The 18,960-nt window shown below is 39.6% G+C and overlaps 1 protein-coding gene across 5 annotated transcripts in view; it reads right to left on the bottom strand.

The window, feature by feature from the left end:
* Positions 1-532: 532 nt before the first annotated feature.
* Pls3 (plastin 3) overlaps positions 533-18,960 on the bottom strand; it is a 113,204-nt gene continuing 94,776 nt past the window's right edge. For 4 of the 5 annotated variants that reach the window (XM_026789958.1, XM_005368504.3, XM_013354236.2 and 1 more), the window contains 14 exons: positions 17,665-17,794; positions 17,021-17,153; positions 14,701-14,782; positions 13,814-13,979; positions 12,604-12,746; positions 11,636-11,662; positions 11,264-11,359; positions 9,516-9,711; positions 8,433-8,511; positions 7,766-7,880; positions 7,386-7,519; positions 5,572-5,695; positions 5,255-5,379; positions 533-1,759 (listed from right to left, as the gene is read on the bottom strand). In XM_026789958.1, the coding sequence (XP_026645759.1) occupies positions 1,627-1,759; positions 5,255-5,379; positions 5,572-5,695; positions 7,386-7,519; positions 7,766-7,880; positions 8,433-8,511; positions 9,516-9,711; positions 11,264-11,359; positions 11,636-11,662; positions 12,604-12,746; positions 13,814-13,979; positions 14,701-14,782; positions 17,021-17,153; positions 17,665-17,794 (1,683 nt within the window). In that variant the 3' untranslated portion in view covers positions 533-1,626. The remainder of the gene's footprint in view (positions 1,760-5,254; positions 5,380-5,571; positions 5,696-7,385; positions 7,520-7,765; positions 7,881-8,432; positions 8,512-9,515; positions 9,712-11,263; positions 11,360-11,635; positions 11,663-12,603; positions 12,747-13,813; positions 13,980-14,700; positions 14,783-17,020; positions 17,154-17,664; positions 17,795-18,960) is intronic. The other variant, XM_013354235.2, reaches the window with a different exon arrangement.

The raw sequence follows: 18,960 nt of genomic DNA, 5'->3' as shown, positions 1-18,960 counted from the left end.
AGCGATATACTCTTACTGCAAAATATCTGGTAAATTAGAGGAAACCATTACGTGTACAATTTTTTTGTATTGTCCTTAGTTGCACACCTCAAATTCAACCCTCATAATAGAATCTAATACAAATGATTTTATAGAATGCAATGTAAAAAGGAGGAAATTTAGGTCAACATAGTCTTATTGGTATGGGGCAGAAGTACAGAGACTTAAGGCAGGCATACCTGCAAAACTGGCAGTAGGGAAACCAAAGTTGAAAAACCCAAGTTCAAAACCATCCTGAAGTATACAGGGAAACCTATCTCAAAAGCAAAACAGTGAACTGGAGAGATGGCTCAGTCATTAAGAGCACTTACTGATCCTTCAGAGGACCCAAGTTTCATAGCCAGCACCCTCTTCTAGCAGATCACAACAGCCTGTAACCATAGATCCAGGGGAAACAGTGTCCTCTGCAGGCCACAGGCATCTACCCCCAAACATACCATAGGAATAAAAACAAACATTTAAAACCAAACAAATAAAAAAACCCAGAGACTAATTATTATGCAAATGCCTTTATTTGAACTACTAAGTTGCTACCAAATTACATCACGTTTCAGAGTTAGAATAACATAATAATCTTGAGAACTATAGCAAAAAGCTTGACAAAGCAAGAGAACATCAAGTCCGACATACATACTTTCTCTTTCTCATAACCACATCTTTGTTATAAGTGTTGAATTTATAAATCTATTGTTCATTTGGCATTCTTTGCTTATTGAATCATCATCTAAATTCTGAGCTCACTTCCTCCTCCTAAGTGTCATGTTCAACAGAATTTTAGATTGAAAGAGAGTTCTGTGATTAAGTTTTCAGACCAAAGAAGCAAGTATCGAACGGACTCATTGAAGACAAAATATTCCATTTGATTTGAGCCTGGGTGTGAGGGGAAAATATAACCTTATAGTCCATTTTCCTCCATCTATAGTCTATGCTTATTTTCATATTTACTTGAAGCCCCGTAAAAACGTAGCAAATCAGATTTGTTGACTGTAATCAAAATATTCTTAAATGTACAAAAAATAATCATGTAGAAAGAATACTGTAAAAAGATACTGATTTTAAGAATAAACGAATGAGAAAAGCTTCTAGTACATTCCGCACAGCCAGTTACTTCAGATTTTCAGCACTACAAAGTAAGCAAAGGACACTTCCTCTCCACATAGTATCTGACCACAGTTCTTCAGTAAGAAATGGTAGGTCTTGGAAAGCAAAATGGCAAGCTAATACTAGTCCTATCTACCCATGTAAGCAAGCCTCAAGAGATGGACATCCTAAGAGTGAAAAGATACACGGAGAGATAATACACAGCGACAGGAAATATCAAGGGCAGCATTCTAGGAGGAGAGAGCAGACGGTCTGTTGTGAGCATGTTCAGGTGTGCTGGACAGATCCAGCTCGAAGGGAAAGAAGAATTGCTTGTTACTAAAAGTCTTTCCAGAAGGCTGTCATGATGAGCTAGTCTTGTTAATCAAAACTGGAAGTCCTTTAAATGACCACAAATTCCTTAAGTCATGAGCACTTCACCTGGCAATAGCTGACTGGCTAATCATGCACCTGTGAGTAAGGTTGGTTCTATTCAGATTGGTTATTTTACACTCTCTTCATCCCCCTGCCCATCAAACATGCAAACACGGTCATGACCATCTTGGGTTTTACTTCCACAAGGTCTTCAGGGAGAGCATATACTCTGGCTCCGATTCTTCTAGCCATTGACACTGCATACCTAGTTTTGGAAGAGACAAAAATCAAGATAAGAGTCTTCTTTGCCAAGGATACCTTTGAATTTTTTTTAACCTTTGAATCTTTTTAAATGATTTTTTTAAATTTTTGTTTTTATGGTGTTTTGTCTGCATGTATGTCTGTGTGAGGGTATTAGATCCCCTGAAACTGGAGTTACAGAAGTTGTGAGCTGCCCTGTAGGTACTGGAACCTAAGGCTAGGTCCTCTAGAAAAACAGTCAGTGTTCTTAATCACTGACCCAGGTCTCCAGCCCAAAAAACACCATCTATTTCCTCTTATACAATCTGGTGACTGGGATACAAAATTTCTTTTTTTTATTTATTTTTATTTATTTAACTTTATTTTATGTGCATTGGTGTGAAGGTGTCAGATCTCATGGAACTGCATTTTCAGACAGTTGTGAGCTGCCATGTGGGTGCTGGGAATTGAACCCGGGTCCTCTGGAAGAGCAGTCAGTGCTCTTAACCGCTGAGCCATCTCTCCAGCTGGGATACAAAATTTCTATATTGAAAGTACAAATCAGGGAACTGGGCATGGTGGCACATGCTTATTACCCTAGCACTCTGGAAGCAAAGGCTGAGGTTCAAGGGTCGCTGTAAGTTTGAAAGTAGTCAGAACTACACAGTGAGACAGTGTTTCAGAAAAAAAGAAAGTACCTATTAATAATCACACATTTGTTTTCTGTTTTATTTTTGTTTGGAACTGATTTTTGAGCTTATACTAACTCAAAACATGAGATTTATTTATTTAATTTTATGTGTATGTGTGTGTTCTCTTCATGCAAGAATGGGTACCACATGTGTTCCTGGTGATTTAAGAGGTCAGAAGAGGGCATTAGATCTCCTGAAAGCAGAGTTATAGAGGTTTGTGAGCCACCGTGTGGTTGCTGGGAACTGAAGCCAGCTTCTCTGTTAAGAAAAGCAAGCGCTCTTAACTGCTAAGCCTCCATCTCTCCAGCTTTAAGTTATACTAAGTTTTTACTGTCTACTATTTTGGACTTTATTTACTCATTTCTTCCAAATGTGGATGTGGAGTAAAAACAAAAGCTTTAAGCACTGATGTCATATAAAATGAAGTGTGTATGTGTGTGTGTGCGCAATTACCCAGGATGAATGCACAATCAATTACAAAATTCTCTATTCCGTGTAATGAGATAACAGATACTTTTCTTTGGTGAGTGTGATGCTGGGAATGGAACTCAGGGACTTTTTTATGCTACTTCCCAAACATTAAGTGCCTGAAGTAAAACTTAAGTGCTAAGGTCAATGCACCAGGTACTTCCAGATACCGAAGCAAGAGCTAGATGTGAGGATCTGCATGCTACATAGAGAATTGTTGGGCCAAGGACAGGCAAAGTATAAGATAAAATGACTAACATGTGCAGCTAAGAGAACAGGCAGAATCAAACCTCAAATGATTCAAAAAGCATTTTCAATATGCTGCTACAGGAATCTTTATGGATATTAAAATACAACGTTTTCAGTATAAATACTTCTCAAAGAATAAAGAAATGATGTGCATGATTTCCACGATTTTGAGGGTAGCATTTTTGCTCTCCTACAAAGCACTGCTGAGAACTGGTTATCAGCATGTATTGGTAGAGTTATCATGGGTTTCCTAGTAAACTAGGGCACAGTCTTTGTCTTTAGTGAAGAAGGGAAGAAATGGTGGAAAGACCTACATATTGCTATAATGTAAGAAACTTCCAAGACTCAGGCTTCTAGTAAGGGATAGCAAGTGAGCCCTGCTGATTTGGGGACTGAAGAAGGTAAACTCAACATATATTGCAAGAGTGCTTGACTCATAGGAAGTAACAGAGGCATAATTGGATAATATGTTTAAATAAATTAAAAGATATAGACAAACACTCTAAAGTATGGTATCCTTTTAAGTGCTGTCTTTGCCTTGTTTGAAGTTCATACATATTTGCATTAAATTGTCCCAATAATCCCCTAAAGCAGGTGTTTAAAATCTTGAAGGTCAGACACATTGCTAATTTCCCTTTGTCTATTTGTTGATTATTTGTTTCTTGACAGTGTCCAGGTTGTTGTTGAAATCATCATCTTCCTGCCTCAGACCGCAGAGTGCATAGATTAGTGCTATATGTCATTACATCCAACATACATGGTTCTTAAAATGGGGTGGGTAGGGTCTAAGGATGGAGCCCAGTGCCTCATTCATTCATCCCAAGCCCTGAACCACTCAGCTACAGCCCATCCTTTCTTGTGTGTTTTCTTATTTTGAGACTGAGTCTTGCTATTTTGCCTAGGTTGGCTGAGAATCTGCCCTTTTCTTGCCTTACCCTCCCGAGTAGTTGGACTTCTAGGCTTGTATCACAATGTCTGGTTTAATAATTTTGTTTTCATACATTTAAATCTTAAAGATTGTATTTATTTATTTGTGTGTGCCTGTGTATATGGGATGCGTACTTATGGTGTATGCATGGAAGTTAGGGAACAACTTGTAGGAGTCAGTTCGTGGTTTGTACCAGGTGGGTACTGGGGATCAGATATTGTAGTAAGAGCATTTACCTGCTGATCCGTGTTGGTGACACTTATAATTTTTCTTAAATTAATTTTAAACCTTTGAACTCTGTAAAATAAAAGTTTTCTTCATCTTTTTTTGTGATGAACTTGAAGCTTAAAAATGTTTCCCTTGTGGGCTAGAGAGATGGCTCACTGGCTGCTCTTCCAGACAACCCTGGTTAAATTCCAAGTACCTATATGATGACTCAAAACAATCTGGAAATCCAGTTTCAGAGGATAAGGCACAGTCTTGTGACCTATTCAGGCAACAGGCACACAAGTGGTACACAGGCATACCTGTAGGCAAAACACTCCCACACATAAAATAACAATATAGGTGGAAAATAATATTTCTCCTCACAGAAATAAGATCACACCATATTTGTATTTTTGTGTTTGACATTCATCTCCATAGTCACCCATGCTGTTGCAAATGATAGAACTGCATTCATATAGAGGCTATATAGGTTTCATTGTCTTGTGTGGGCTCCACAAAGCTAGTCTCACTAAAGGACAGAGGCTTGGGTATTTATGTGGAGGGGTAAAATGGGGAGATGATGGTGACGGGGATATATAATTGATGGTAAATAGTGAAGAGATGAAATGGTCAAAAATAGGCAAGCACAGCTAGAATCTAAGTTGTTTGCTGCGTGCTCGGGAGTAGAGTGCAGTGACAATGAGGAGCGATGCTCAGGAAGGTTCTGTTACTATTTGTTAAGTGTTCTAAAATTGATTGTGGTGATTGATGAAACAGTGTGAACAAGGTCAAAACCATTAGATACTGTACTTAAATGAATGAATTGTATGTCTGTGAACGGGATCTCAATAAAGCCATTCAAATAAAGAGATCTTTTCCAGATGCCATCACTATCCCGGGAGAGAATGCAAATTAGAGTGGATTCCCTGGCTATAATACCAGTGTTCTTTGTATGACATGGAGCAATTGCCCTTACTTGGCATTATTGTGCTTGTCATCTTCAGTAAGATTCCCACTCTTAACAAGGTCATAATTAATGCAGCCTGGCTGGATGGCATCAATTAAATCCACAACTGCCAAACTGGAGCTGATCGTCTTGTCCTATTAAAAAACGGGAACAAAAAGTCTAAGAATTTCACTACTTACAAATTATGTGCTCTTGATGTAAGCCTGGGCAAGGGAAGAAAAATCTTGGCATAGCTCAACAATAATTCTTACAAACAAACCCAAAGATATCCTTAAAATAATTGCTATTATCTAGCAAATATAATGTACAAGAATCAGTATACTGACCTTAAAACTCTGAATGGAAGTTGACTTTCCAGCTTCACTCAGTGTTCGGTTCACCCAGTTTACAATGATGTCATCATTTGCTTTCTGACCTTCTCCAAGATCTTCCAGAACATTAAGGGTGTATCTAAGGGAATCAGCAAAGAAAGTCAATCTATTTGAAGAAGAAAAACGCAAGCAACAGAGAAATGTCTCACGTACACATTTATCATGAAGAGTTCATGGGGGCTGGCAAGATGGCTTATTGGGTAAAGCAACTTGATGCCTGTGTCTGACATCCTGAATTTCATTCCCAGATCCTACAGTGGGTGGCAAAAGGTGATTCTCAACAGTTAATCTCTGACCTTCATCTGAGCTAATAGGAGCCATGCTATACTCACTTACACACATACGCCTCATACCCTGTGCTTTGGCTGGTACCTAGGCAGAATGAATGCTTTGGCTGTTATTTTTAAGAGATGTTCATTTTCCAAGTGGATGGGAAGACTGTAAGGGCCACAACTCAGAAAAGAGTGCTGTGAAACAGCATCATCTGGACCTGCTGCACTTAGAACTCGACAGTGGCTGTGGTTGCCTGCAGAAGCCCCATACAGGATCACTGGCAGTTTATGCCACTGGGTGACAGCCAATATTTTATCATGGGGTGTAGCTCCTAATAGTATCCCATGGTCCAAATGGATTGTCCCACACTGTGTATATATGAGCTGTATTAATCGAACTCAGTGGGCTATTTTAAAAAAGCATTAAAGTAGGAAGGGGAAGTGGGGGAAATCCAGCAGGAGTCTGAAGGGCTAGAAGTGGGGTTGGATATTATTAGGGCTCATTGCATACATATATGAAATTCTCAAAGGGTTATTAAAAATATACCAAAATAAAGGACTCTTCAATTTCTTAAAAATTATAGTTATTATATGTATGTGGATACATGTATGCCATAGTATACCTATGGAAGTCAGAGAACCATTTGCAGGAGATGGTTCTGTCCCTTCACCATGTGAGTTCCAGGGACAGAACTCAGGTCATCAAAGGCCTTTAACTAGTGAGCCATCCTGCTGGCCCAGATCTTCATTTTCAACTGGATACATATAAATGTCCCTATTTCTTCTTATATTTTTGGGGAGGGGTTTGTTCCTTTGGGGCAATTTTTCACTCTATCGTTCAGGATGTCCTACAATTCTCTATGTAGCCCAAGTTGGCCTCCAACTTGCCATCCCCCTCCTCAGACTCCTAGATGCTGAGATTTCAAGTATGAGTCACCATTCTGGGCTTCTGACAACTTATTTGTTTTGGTGGTCTGAAAACAGCCTCCATGCAGGCTGAGTATATCCTGGACCACTGAGCTAGAGTCGTACCCCAACTGACATTTTTGTTTGTTTGTTTTAGATTTTTGAGACAGGGTCTCTTTGGGTAGCATAGGAGCCTGTCCTAGAACTTACTGTGTAGACCAGGCTAGCCTTGAACTTACAGAGATCTGTCTGCCTCTGTCTCCTGAGAGCTGGAGTTAAAGGTTGTGCGCCACCACTGCCCGGCCCATCTGACAATTTTCTTGAGTGACCCTGCATCAGACTGAACTCTACACAGTAGACTTCTCTGAAAGATTGGCAACAACTACAGTTCTATCTAACTCACAAGGAGGCATTTCCCAGTAAAGATCCAACATATACTCACAGAAAACTCATTTCAGAGCCTAAGTACAATGAGCTCAGAAATGTATTTCATGAACTAAATGATTAATTTAAATATTTGAAAACATACTAAGGGTGAATTCATAGACCCGTATTACTATGAAGCTTCATGGCTAACACTGTACACAATACCTTCTCATCAGCTGCCAGACTAAAGCCAAGGTTAAAGTTGGGTTCCCATCATTCAAGTCTTGTCCTCCAATGCCAACCAGGGAGAATTTAGCTGGATGCTTCCCTAATTCAACTGCATAGTTGCAGTTTTCTAACTGCAAATGTTTAAAAAGAAAGGAATGGTTAAAAATTGTCATTTGTTCAACCTACATATGCTCTGTCTCCCACCCCTCTGTGAGTACGCGCACAGTGTATGGATGTGTGCGTGCGTGTGCATGTGTGTTGTGTAATGGCAGAAATCTGTTCAAAGTCAAGATGCAGTTCCTATCCTCAAAAATCAGCTTGTGGTCAAGAGGTTTTGAAGCAAAAGAAAGAAATGAAGAAAATTCAAGTTGTGCTACCTTTTTCATGTTGGCTCCCAGCTTTGGGTATGGAGGCTTGTTAACTTTACTCCAGTCCACAGGAACTTTAATTCGTTCATAAAGCTGTAAGATGACCAGGGCATCTTGCAGGTCACTAACAATTCAAAACATAACTTCATCAATAATTGTAAGGAGTAACACAGATCAAACAAAATCTATAAAGTCACAATACCCATGACTCATACTTTTCTCAATCAGTAAATGCAATGGACAAAACTAATACTAGGGTTAGTAGGTAGTGAATGGCAGAAGGTAGGAAAATAGTGAAGAAAGAGAATCCAGTTAGGATACACACCATTGAATATCAGCAAAAACAGTCTAGCCAGGAAGCTAAAGGCCTTAAGGAATCATGGGTAGTTGGCTATAACTATTCCCAGACTGTTTAAGAAACCCAAAGTACCTGTTCCCTAAGGTACCATCAAGAAATTTATATATTCTATTTCTTACAGTCAATGATCATGCAAAGAAAAAATTTGGACTTTCATGCATTAGGAACATAACAATTGAAATCTCTAATATGAAATATTAATATGCAATATGAATAGTTGCTACAAATGAACATGCAGAAAAATTTCAGAATTGTCATTATTTATGCTAAATCCATTCATGATGTTCATAACTTCATAATAGCAGTAGGCTAGCTTACGCATAGAGATGGTTTACATGAGGATTAACACCAAGAGAGTTCATCCAGTTACGAAAAGTTCTTTCTTCACGAGTTTCTCCTATTAAAACATCCACAAAAATGTATTCAGTCATTAAATGTCTTCTATATAAACAGAGAGGACCAGTGCATATGTTCATTTATTTTATGTGCTTTATTCTGATCTAATAATTACCACATGATAGTATGTTACTGTGACTATGGATAACTGAAATACACTTACTAAAACATAGGTTAAATTCAGCATGTAGTCGTTATCTTTCTGGTGGGTTTAAAAAGATGATCTAGTTAGACTCAGGACACATGTCTATAATCTCAGTCTTTATGAGGCTGAAGAAAGAGGATCGCTAGGAGTTCGAGGCCAATCTTAGACTATGTAGTTTGTTTCAGACCAGTTTCCACTACAGGATAAGATACTGTCCCACAACCACTTCCGGGGCTCTGGGGAATGTAACTAAGTTTGTAGAGTGCTTGCCTAAGATGCATGACTGTTACACTCTTAAAACTGCAGATAATACCTGTAATCCCAGCACTTGGAGGCAGGAGAATCAGAAACTGAGGGCCATTCTTTATGACATAGTGAGTTCGAGGTCAGCCTAAGACACATGGAATGCTTGACTCAAAATAGATGACTAGGTTAAAAAACTCAAACAAACAAAAGACTCTTTTCTCCTAATAAATAAATGTGGGGGTTAATAAAACTCAAACCTGCCTTACCCCCCCCAAAAAGATATATCAGTAAAAACTGAAACGAAACATTTGTTTACTAACTAGTCTCATGATAGTACCCTGGATTTTTATTTTCTTTATTTGTCTTGGCTGTGCTAGACAAGAGTGCTGGCACTGAGCCACACTAACGATTTTATTTGCAAATTTTATTTCTGTCATCATCTCTATCTAGCAGTTCCCAGTTCTCACTCAGCACTGCATTTGCTTTTAGCAGATTCTCGCAAAAGCCAAATGGACAAAGCAACTCACGGGGTTGGCATCGCAGCATTTAGCTTAGGCCTCTGGGTTTTTATGCCACAGACTGCACATTAGAGTTACAGAAAACTTTTACATTACCTTCTAGTAGAGTCCAGTCAATGTCCTGGTTTTCAGGCTTAGTAAGTGCTGGGTATTTATTAAAGAGGTTAGCTACAAAAGCTAAATTCAGTTTGGGGTTTCCGCTGACAACATCAGCAGGGGTAACGAACTGTCTGCAACCCAATTTATCTGCTTGTTGAAGCATACTTTCTGCTCTCTTCAAGTCGTCTGTTTCCTGTTTAAGCAAAAGAAGACATCTTTGAAAGGCCATCCGAAAATATATATAAATTGCCCCTATAATCATAGGCTGGGGAATGGATTGTATTTTCTTTCAGTTAACACATGGTACTTTTTATATAATCATTTGTAAATGTAAAACCAGGAGGCACAGGTTTTGTAGTACCTTTAATTTCCCCAAGATGGCGCAAGAACACATGTCTAAAGAATGAATAAAGCACTTCACCGGGATTATTTCTCATGCCAAAATGCAGGGGACGGGGGAGCTGTTACTCATTTTTTCAGCCATAATTCTTTGAAGATTCAATTTTAAATATGTGTAGTTTCAGAAAAACCTTTTTAAAAAAAAATCTCTTCCACCCCCATATGTCTGCACATGCAGAATTCCTGGATGCAGGTTGTTGTGAGCTACTTGAAGTGAGTGTTGGGAAGATCACTATGGTCTCACCAAGAGTAGCAAACACTCTTAACAGCTGAGCCATCTCTCCAGGCCCTTAATTTTTACTCAAAGAAACATATCTGAAAAAACAAGCAAGCACACCCTTGGAGTTGAAAGGGATGTTTGGGCTGGGCAGTGGTGGTGCATGCCTTTAATTCCAACATTTCAAAGGCAGAGGCAGGAGTGTCTCTGTGACTTTAACTTCAGTTTTGTCTATAGAGCAAGTTCCAGCACAGCCAAGGATACACAAAGACACTCTATTTTGAAAAAAAAAAAAAACAAGAAGAAGAAGAACAAGAACGACAACAATAAAGTAAATAAAAACTAAAAAAGGGAGCAGGTGTTTGGAGCAGTAGAAGACAGCAGCATGGAGGTAGGAAGAGAGGTTTGTAGGGGCAGATTGAAAGAAATGGGCAATATTTTGTAAGAATTTAGATCTAAGAAGATCAATTTAGCCCAAATTCTAGAGCCAGTGGCGAATCCCAGATGGCTATTTGGGCAAGACACAAAAGAACGTAGTAGGAAAAATCAAATAGGGAGGATTTGCTGGTGTGACGGCTCACCTTGACTGTCAGCGTGACTTAGAGTGACCTAGGAGACACACCTCTGAGCATGCCTGTAATTGTATTTCCAGAGAGGGCAGGATACCCCAAATAGTTCCCCATAATGAACAGACTGGCCTTTAACCTTATGCATGGTGAATAAACCAGAGTATGTATTTCTCCATACTCGCTTTAAAAGTGTTACATCATTCACAAAATCCAGTACCACCATAATTATGGAACTCAAAAATGATCTAAATAAATCAGGATGCTTTGTCTCTTGTGAGTCACATGTACCACATCCTTTAAAAAAATTCTTAAAAGCGTCAACACCACTATATGAAGGTACATAGAAATTTTGAACAAAATTATTTGGGTGTGGCACTTGCATTTAATCCCAGAAGTCAGAGGCAGGTGGACCTCTATGAGTCTGCCAGTCTGCTCTACATAGCAAGTTCTAGGCCAGGTAGGGCTACATAGCAAGACCTTGTCTCAACAAAACCAAAGAAAACAAGAAACAGACAACATTAGTATAGGACTGTAGAATTTAAAAGAATACCCATACTTACATTGAAACCTGACATGTTGATATCTATCCGTGGTTCACCTTCCTTCTGTCCTTTTGGTGCAATTTGGTTGAGCAGATGGAAATAGGCTTTGGAGTCCTACAAAAGAGTTGAAGATATCAGTGTGATCACGTTTGCAGAGAGGAACTTCATCTTACTGTCCTGTGGTGACAAGGACATTTGGATCACGTGTGTGTGTGTGTGTGTGTGTGTGTGTGTGTGTGTGTGTGTGTGAAAATAGAGAGCATTCTTCTCTGTCTTCTTATTTGAGAAATCTTTACCAAGAAAAGTCCATCTGTCTTGAATTTGATTTTGTTAAAGCTTTCCAATGTATTGATGTCATCAACACAATAAAGCTAGTGCGTGTTTCTGTACCTTCACTGAATTACTGAAGTCAAGAAGCTTGACAGATAATACAAGCATAAAATAGAAGAGCAGAAATCCCGGAAGCATAGGGAAAGAGAAAATAAACACATTATATCACTACAAAGCACAATAAATATCAACCTCTAGAGACAACATCTGCCGTGTTAATTATATATTTAATTAAAAGTAGAACTGAAGGTCTTAAAAGAGATACAAATATGGTTGGTAAAATAACATTTAACCTTTTAGGATCAGAATACATGTAGCAAAACAAATTCATTTCTCCCCCTCTCCCACTGAGCCAGGTACTGAGGTTAAGGCCTCACATGACCAACAAATGCAGTAATTTTTTTTTTGCTTTTCAAAAACATTAAAAAAAGAGATTTCCACTGAATATGCACATTGGTATATGCCTGTATATATTCTTTAGGAAGATGCAGGAAAATTGCAAAATTTGAAGCCAGCCTGGCTGACACAGTGAGCTGCAGCCCCACCAGGAATACAAAGTGAAATCATATCTGAAAGAAACCAAACTGGACTCAGTTACTAGAGGGCTTGCCTGGCATGTGTAAAACCCTAAATTTAATTCTGAATCCCTCACAAAACTGAGTATGGCAACTCATATCATCCTCAACTACATAGCTGATCTGAGGCCAGCCTGGGCTACAAAAGACCTTGCTTCAAACAACAAACACAAAACAAACAACAAAACCAAGAAAAATAGAATCATATAGCTATGGTGGCATGTGTCTGTATGGCAGCACTCAAGAAGTAGAAACAGAATTGCAGTAAATTTGAGGCCAGCCTTGTCTACAACAGTGATGCCCAGTACAGCCTGTGCTACATAGCAAGAGTCTTTCTCAAAACACAAGAGGCAGCAAGGTTTGGTGACACCGTATAATTTTTGCTTTGTTAAAATGGAATAAAACCTCCTGAGTCATTACAACTCCCTGAATGCTGGTGCTTTGCTTAGTTACCTTAATGTCAGCACTGAAGTTGTTGATCTTTTGCCAGCCTGAGTTTTCCAGATGAAAGTTGGCCCATCTCAGCAGAAGCTCTTCTGGAGACAATTTCATAAGCTCCTCCAAAGTCTCACCATCTCGAAGCAAAGCCGCCAGAGCTTGTAGACATAAACCCTTCAGTCATTATGTGAAGTGCTAGTGGCCATGCTCCCCTCACCCCCGCTTCCTCTCTCTCTGAGTTTTACTTTGAGACAAACCCATGTCAGCCTCAATCTCATGATCTCCCTGCCCCAAACGCTGGGATTATAGGCAGAGAGCAGCATACTTAGTTTCACACAGTCTTTTGACGCTTTGTTCGGTGGTAACATAGTTATAAGTTCTACTACAACTGATTTCTAGCTTTGAGACACCCAGAATCTGTGCTGAGGAGATGGGCTCAACCAGCAAAAGAGCTTCTGTGAAAACACACAGGGGCCCGGAGTTCAATTGCTAGCACCTATGTGAAAAAGTCAAGTATGGCGGCCTAAGTCTGTACTCTTAGAACTGCAGAAATGGAAGCAGGGGCTCCTCTGGGGCTTGCTGCCTAGCAGTCTAGCCAAACTGGAGAGCTCCAGATTCAGTGATAGACCTTGTGCTGGGACTGGAGAGAGGAACTTGCTGGTAGATTGCTTGCTGTGCAAGTATGAGGACCCAAGCTTGGATTCCGCAACACTGGAGAAAGCTGGTGGCAGTGGTGTGCACCTGTAATCCCACTGTTGGGGAGGTGGAGACAGAAGGATCCCTGGGGCTTGCTACCAAATTGGTAAGCTGGAGGTTCAATGAAAGCTCTGTCTCCAAAACCACAGTGGAGAGTGCTTTAGGAAGGCACCCTATGTTGCTTTCTGGCCTCCACTCACATATGTCCTCCTCCCCATAAACCCATATACTCACATGTTCTCACCCCCATGACCCCCCACACACACACAGAAAAAAGCCCTAGGTGGAGAGAGGCTGAGGTAGACATCAGAGTCAATCTCTGCGTTGCTGCATCTTTATAGTAAAATCAAATGTGAACTGTCATGCATATGTTCGCAATAGCTAAAGAACAGAGGTGTACGGGTTGTTTTCCTGAACAGCTCTGTGCTTGCTCTAGTTAACATGTTCTCACCTCAGCTAAATGCAAGAGAAAGAGGAAAAAAATCACTCATAAATATCTTTCAAAATAATAACAACTGGGTTCCATTACCTTCATTCCTGCTTAATTCAATGTCAGCGAACAAGCCAATCTTAATAATCTGCCAGAGCAGTCCCAAAACCAGATGAGGTTTCCCCGCCCGCAAATCTTCGGCACCAATGTTCACAACGTGACACCCAATGGCAGAAGCGGAGTTCAGTGCCAAGTTCAAGTTTTCCTGTAAGACAGCCAAATTATACATTTCTTGACCTTTCTTCCCCCACCCAGTCTACTTTTGCCTTCACTGAAAATAACACTAAGAAATCAATACAAGGTATTAGTTCCATCCACCCCAACATTCACAGCAAACAGAATTCTGCATTAAAAAGCAAAGCAGCAAATCTCCGCCTTGTTCCTATTATTTTTGTAGAATTCTACAGAAAGTGGACTTATATATTTTTTTGGTCGCCTTGAATTCTGCTGATTTTAAAGTAAAAAGTCAAGTAACCAAAGTAAATCTATCCATGTGACTAGTGTCACGTTTCTAAAATTGCCTAAATGTGAGTCCAGCAGCACATGGCACTCAACCTGCACATCTCAAGGGACAGTCCTGCCCCAAGGAACGCTGCTATACTAATCTACTACTCACTGGTTGGAAAACGAAAAAGGCTCCACCCCTTCAGCATACGAGCTAAGTAATAGCTTATGGCATTTTATTTCGGCAATATCTTAACACAATAGGTAATAATAAAAGGAACACATGAGGATCTGTGCCTCCGTGAATTTCAGCAAGTTCTCCATGCCTTTCTGAGTCCCAGCTTGTTGTATAAAATATCCAGGATCATTCCCCCACTCAGAGCTGCTCTTGCGTATTAAAGTAGAGCAGATAGAACACAGAAGATATGGCCTCTATTTCAAACCATGGTATCACGGAGGAGGACACAGGGAATGTGGCAGACCTGAATGATGAAGGGCGTAAGTTTCTTCTTGTTGATTGCTCTCTCATCAATTGTATCAGGAACTGAAAGGTTGATCATTTTGCTGAAATGAACAAACAAAAGTTGATCTACTTTTAGAGTCTCTAAAGTTAAGAGAAGTAGTTCGCTTTTTAGAGTGCGTAACTAGCATACATGAGGCCACGGGTTTGATCCTCCAGAACCACATAATTGGGATATGGAGAAGCTTTGATTCCCAGCACTGGAGTATGGAAGCAGAAGAATCAGGAGTTCAAGGTCATGTGTAGACTACCTAGCAAGTTGGAGGCTAGCTTGAGACACAGGAGATCCTGTCTCAAACAACAACAGTTTGTAAATCTTCACCATTGTTAAAGTTTATTACAAAATACCCCTCATTCAGTCTTAAAAATACAGTAGATTTGGAACTGAAGAGATAGTTAAGATTACTTACAGCTCTTGCAGAGGTTTGCTTCCTAGCACCCACACAGCTCACAACTGCCTGTAAATGCTCACAGCTGCCTGTAAGTGCAGATTCAGGGGATCCTATGCCCTATGCCCTCTTTTGACCTCCACAGGTATCTTTACACTTTTCGTACACATAAACCCATGTAGGCACACACATGATAAAAATAATACAAAATGTAATAGATGACTTCCATCATGTTCACCACAAGAAACTACATGTGTCCAAAATGCATATTACATACATAATGACATACTGGGGTATCCTAGTTAGAATAAACATTTTATTCATATTTCATATACACATATGCATATACACACATACAGATATACAACTTGAATATAAATTTTGCTTTTTGTTGTGCTAATGTTGTTTTGTTGTTTCTCTTCTTTCTTTCTCTTTTTATTTTTATTTTTTGAGACAGGACCTTCCTATATTTCCCTGGCTGTCCTGGAACTCACTATGTAGTCCACCAGGCTGGCCTCAAACTCACAGACATCTCTCTATCCCCACCTCCTGAGTGCTGGGATTATAGGCATATGCCACCACGCCCAATGTAGTGCCAAGTTTGGAAACCAAGGCCATCAACATATTAGGCATACACTGTGCCACTGAAGGCAATTTTATGCAGTATTTTGGGAGCACCTATGCTTTGACTATCATTTGTCACCTAAGGCCAGCTGTGGAGTGTTCCACTGTGGCATCATTATCAGAACTTGAAAAGTTTCCGATATTCCTGTAACTAACCTTTAACCCTTGCTCCTGTAAATAAGCCTGATGAAACTCACTGGGTCACTAAAAAAAAAAAAAAAACCAATAAGATAAGAAAGTAGAAGGGCAGGTGAGATGGGAAGCAGAAGGGAATCAGTAGGAGTGGGAGGGGGATAGGATAGGAAAGGACAATATTTAGGAATATGATCAAAATTGATTGCATATATACTATATGTATATGAAAAGTTCATAATGAAACCCAATATCATGTATAATTAGCATATGCTAATAAAACATAAAAAATAACACAAAAGTTTCAGATTTGGGTTTTTGCATTAGGGATGCTCAAATTGTATATGATACTATGAAGCTCACAGTGGAAACTGAAATGTAAAGGGTTTGACTATCTACACTCCAGCCACAGGGCTACTGAGGGGGAGGGGCTTGCACAGAAACCCAATATTTGGCCAGGCCATGGTGGTGCATGCCTTTAATTCCAGCAGAGGTAGGGGGCAGAGGCAGGCAGATCTCTGTGAGGTCAGCCTGATGTATAGAGCTAGTTCTAGGATGGCCAAGGCTATACAAAGAAACCCTGTCTTGAACAACCAAAAAGAAAAGAAAAGAAAAAGAAACCCAAAATTTATTATGGAGCATATTTTAGATCACTGTGGAAAACTGTCTCTGAGACCAGGAGCAGTAATGGACAATGTTGATAATCTTATATTATTTTTGCCAAGATACTGCTGGCTCTGGGGCAGCCACAGGGACAAAAGCTTTTTTTTTTTTCTTTCAGAATTAGGGCACTGAAGAATGAGAACTGAAAGCTAGCCTCTTTTTTCCCTTTGGAAGCCAAGGTATTTCAGAATAAATAGATACTGACATACTTAAGTTTGACAAAGTGGCAATGTCCTGTTTGCTCAGTGATGAGGAGAAATAGGAGGCTGAGAGTTCTATCTTATAAAGACGTCTCTACATTACAGCTGATTTTTACTTTTACAGACAGCTTTAGATATTGAATGAAAAAGACAAAACCTGGGTAATTGTCCTCTCCTTCCCGGACATCAAACAGGCAAGCATACATAACCAAATACATTCATTCTGTGGAGGTTATCTTTGGAAATCTGGAGACAAAACTAACTCGCATCTTACCAGAGCACAATTCCATCACCAACTGCTTTGAACAGGTCATCAGTATTTGGGTTCATGGGTATAACATGTCTGCAATCAGGATCGTTTTCCAAAGCTTTGTTTATCCAGTTCACAAAAGCATATTTTTCTTCCTCTAAAATTACATTAAGTAACAATAAATCAGTTCATACTGTTAATTAACTCTCTGTTAATCATTTGGCCCCCAAACCTACGACTGCTGTATAGTTCTGCTATCAAATACCACAAATATGTGGCCATACTCTAAGGACACTTGGAAGCAACACAGTGGCTATTAGGAATCAATTACAAAATTAGTGAGAACAAAAGAACAGGCTCAACAACCCTTAGGGAAGTTACAAAATATTCAGGACTTTATTAAAATATTTTGAAATAAAAAAATAAAAATATTAGTATTACTGCATAACTCCATGATAATAAGGACTATCATTACATAGATTTCACTATGTGTCTTAAAAGCTACAATTTTCTATCATGACTTTCTGGCAAATATCTGACCCAAGACCAATTAATTATGCCATCAAGACTACTTAGAATATTTAATTAGAGAAACAAGCTTTTTAAGGCAACATAGTATGTACCTGCTAAGTGCTGTACTGACTAAAGCACACCCATTCCATTATTACCTGAGTAAGAATGCTGTGTTCCTTCACTGGACAACTCTGAAGTTCCTCCCAGAGCACAGATTCCTTCTTTCCTGTTGATGGCTTTGCGGAAGGTTTTAGCAATATCACTGCTCTTTACCTCTTGGAAAATCTATCAATTAAAAGAGTTTCATTGATTCACAGTTTTCAAGGCAGCACAAGAATAAGCACATTGAACTCCTTATTACCTGTCCGTCACCTACAGCGTTCTCCACAGGCGGTGAGTATTAAGAAGGAAATTGGCTTGTTTGTGCAATGCTACAATACTGCCTCTAAAAATGAAGCGTCAATTGCACACACTTGCCAAACACATTCAGTGCTGCATGCATTGAATCCACTTTAAGTTAAAAAAAAAAGTGTGGGTCAAAGGCACGAGTAAATCTGTTAATTTCCCACTGTGAAGCAAGGCTAGAGAGAAGCTGAAGAACTTCCCCTTTTTCAACCACAATTCTTAGCATTAAGACAAAGATTAATGAGTCAACCAAAAAAATATTCTGTAGTATAATGTGGTAGCTCAGCAGTTCACTCAATGAAAAGCAACAGAATAATAAAAAAAAATTGTTAGGTTGGTGGCATAGATGACTATCAAAGAAATAAAAAAATAAGTACTAAGTAGGCAATGGTGTTGACAGTACAGAGTTCATTGCAATACTGTGTCAACTCGATTAAAATTCTGAAAAAAATAAATAAGGATTGAGACAATAAAGGCAGAACACAGTAGTGCACATTTGTATTCGGGAGGCAGAAGTAAGAGGATCTGTACAAGTTTGGGACAAGCTGGTTCTACAAAGGGAGTCCCAGGCTAGCCAGAACTACATAGAAAGACTTTATATCAAGAAAGAGGAGGCCTGATGGTGACGGTGCACACTTTTAATCCCAGCACTTGGGAGTCAGAGGCCTGTGGATCTCAGTGAGTTCAAGGCCAGCCTGGTCTACTGAGAGTTCCAGGTCTACAAGAGCTAGTTCCAGAACAGGCTCCAAAGAGAGAAACCCTATCTTGAAAAAAAGAAAGAAAGAAAAAGAGAGAGAGAGAGAGGGGAAGGAGGGAAGGAAGGAAGGGAGGAAGGGAGGGAGGGAGGGAGGGAGGGAGGGAAAGAGAGAAAGAGAGAAAGAGAGAAAGAAGAAAGAGAGAAACCCTGTCTCAAAAAATCAATGAAAGAGATGGCTCAGTGGTTAAGAGCACTGCCTGTTCTTCCAAAGGTCCTGAGTTCAATTCCCAGCAACCACATGGTGGCTCACAACCATCTGTAATGAGGTCTGGTGCCCTCTTCTGGCCTG

Source organism: Microtus ochrogaster, unplaced genomic scaffold (assembly GCF_000317375.1).
Source record: "Microtus ochrogaster isolate Prairie Vole_2 unplaced genomic scaffold, MicOch1.0 UNK34, whole genome shotgun sequence".
Lineage (NCBI taxonomy): Eukaryota > Metazoa > Chordata > Mammalia > Rodentia > Cricetidae > Microtus > Microtus ochrogaster.
This window is presented reverse-complemented; position numbering and strand designations above follow the sequence as displayed.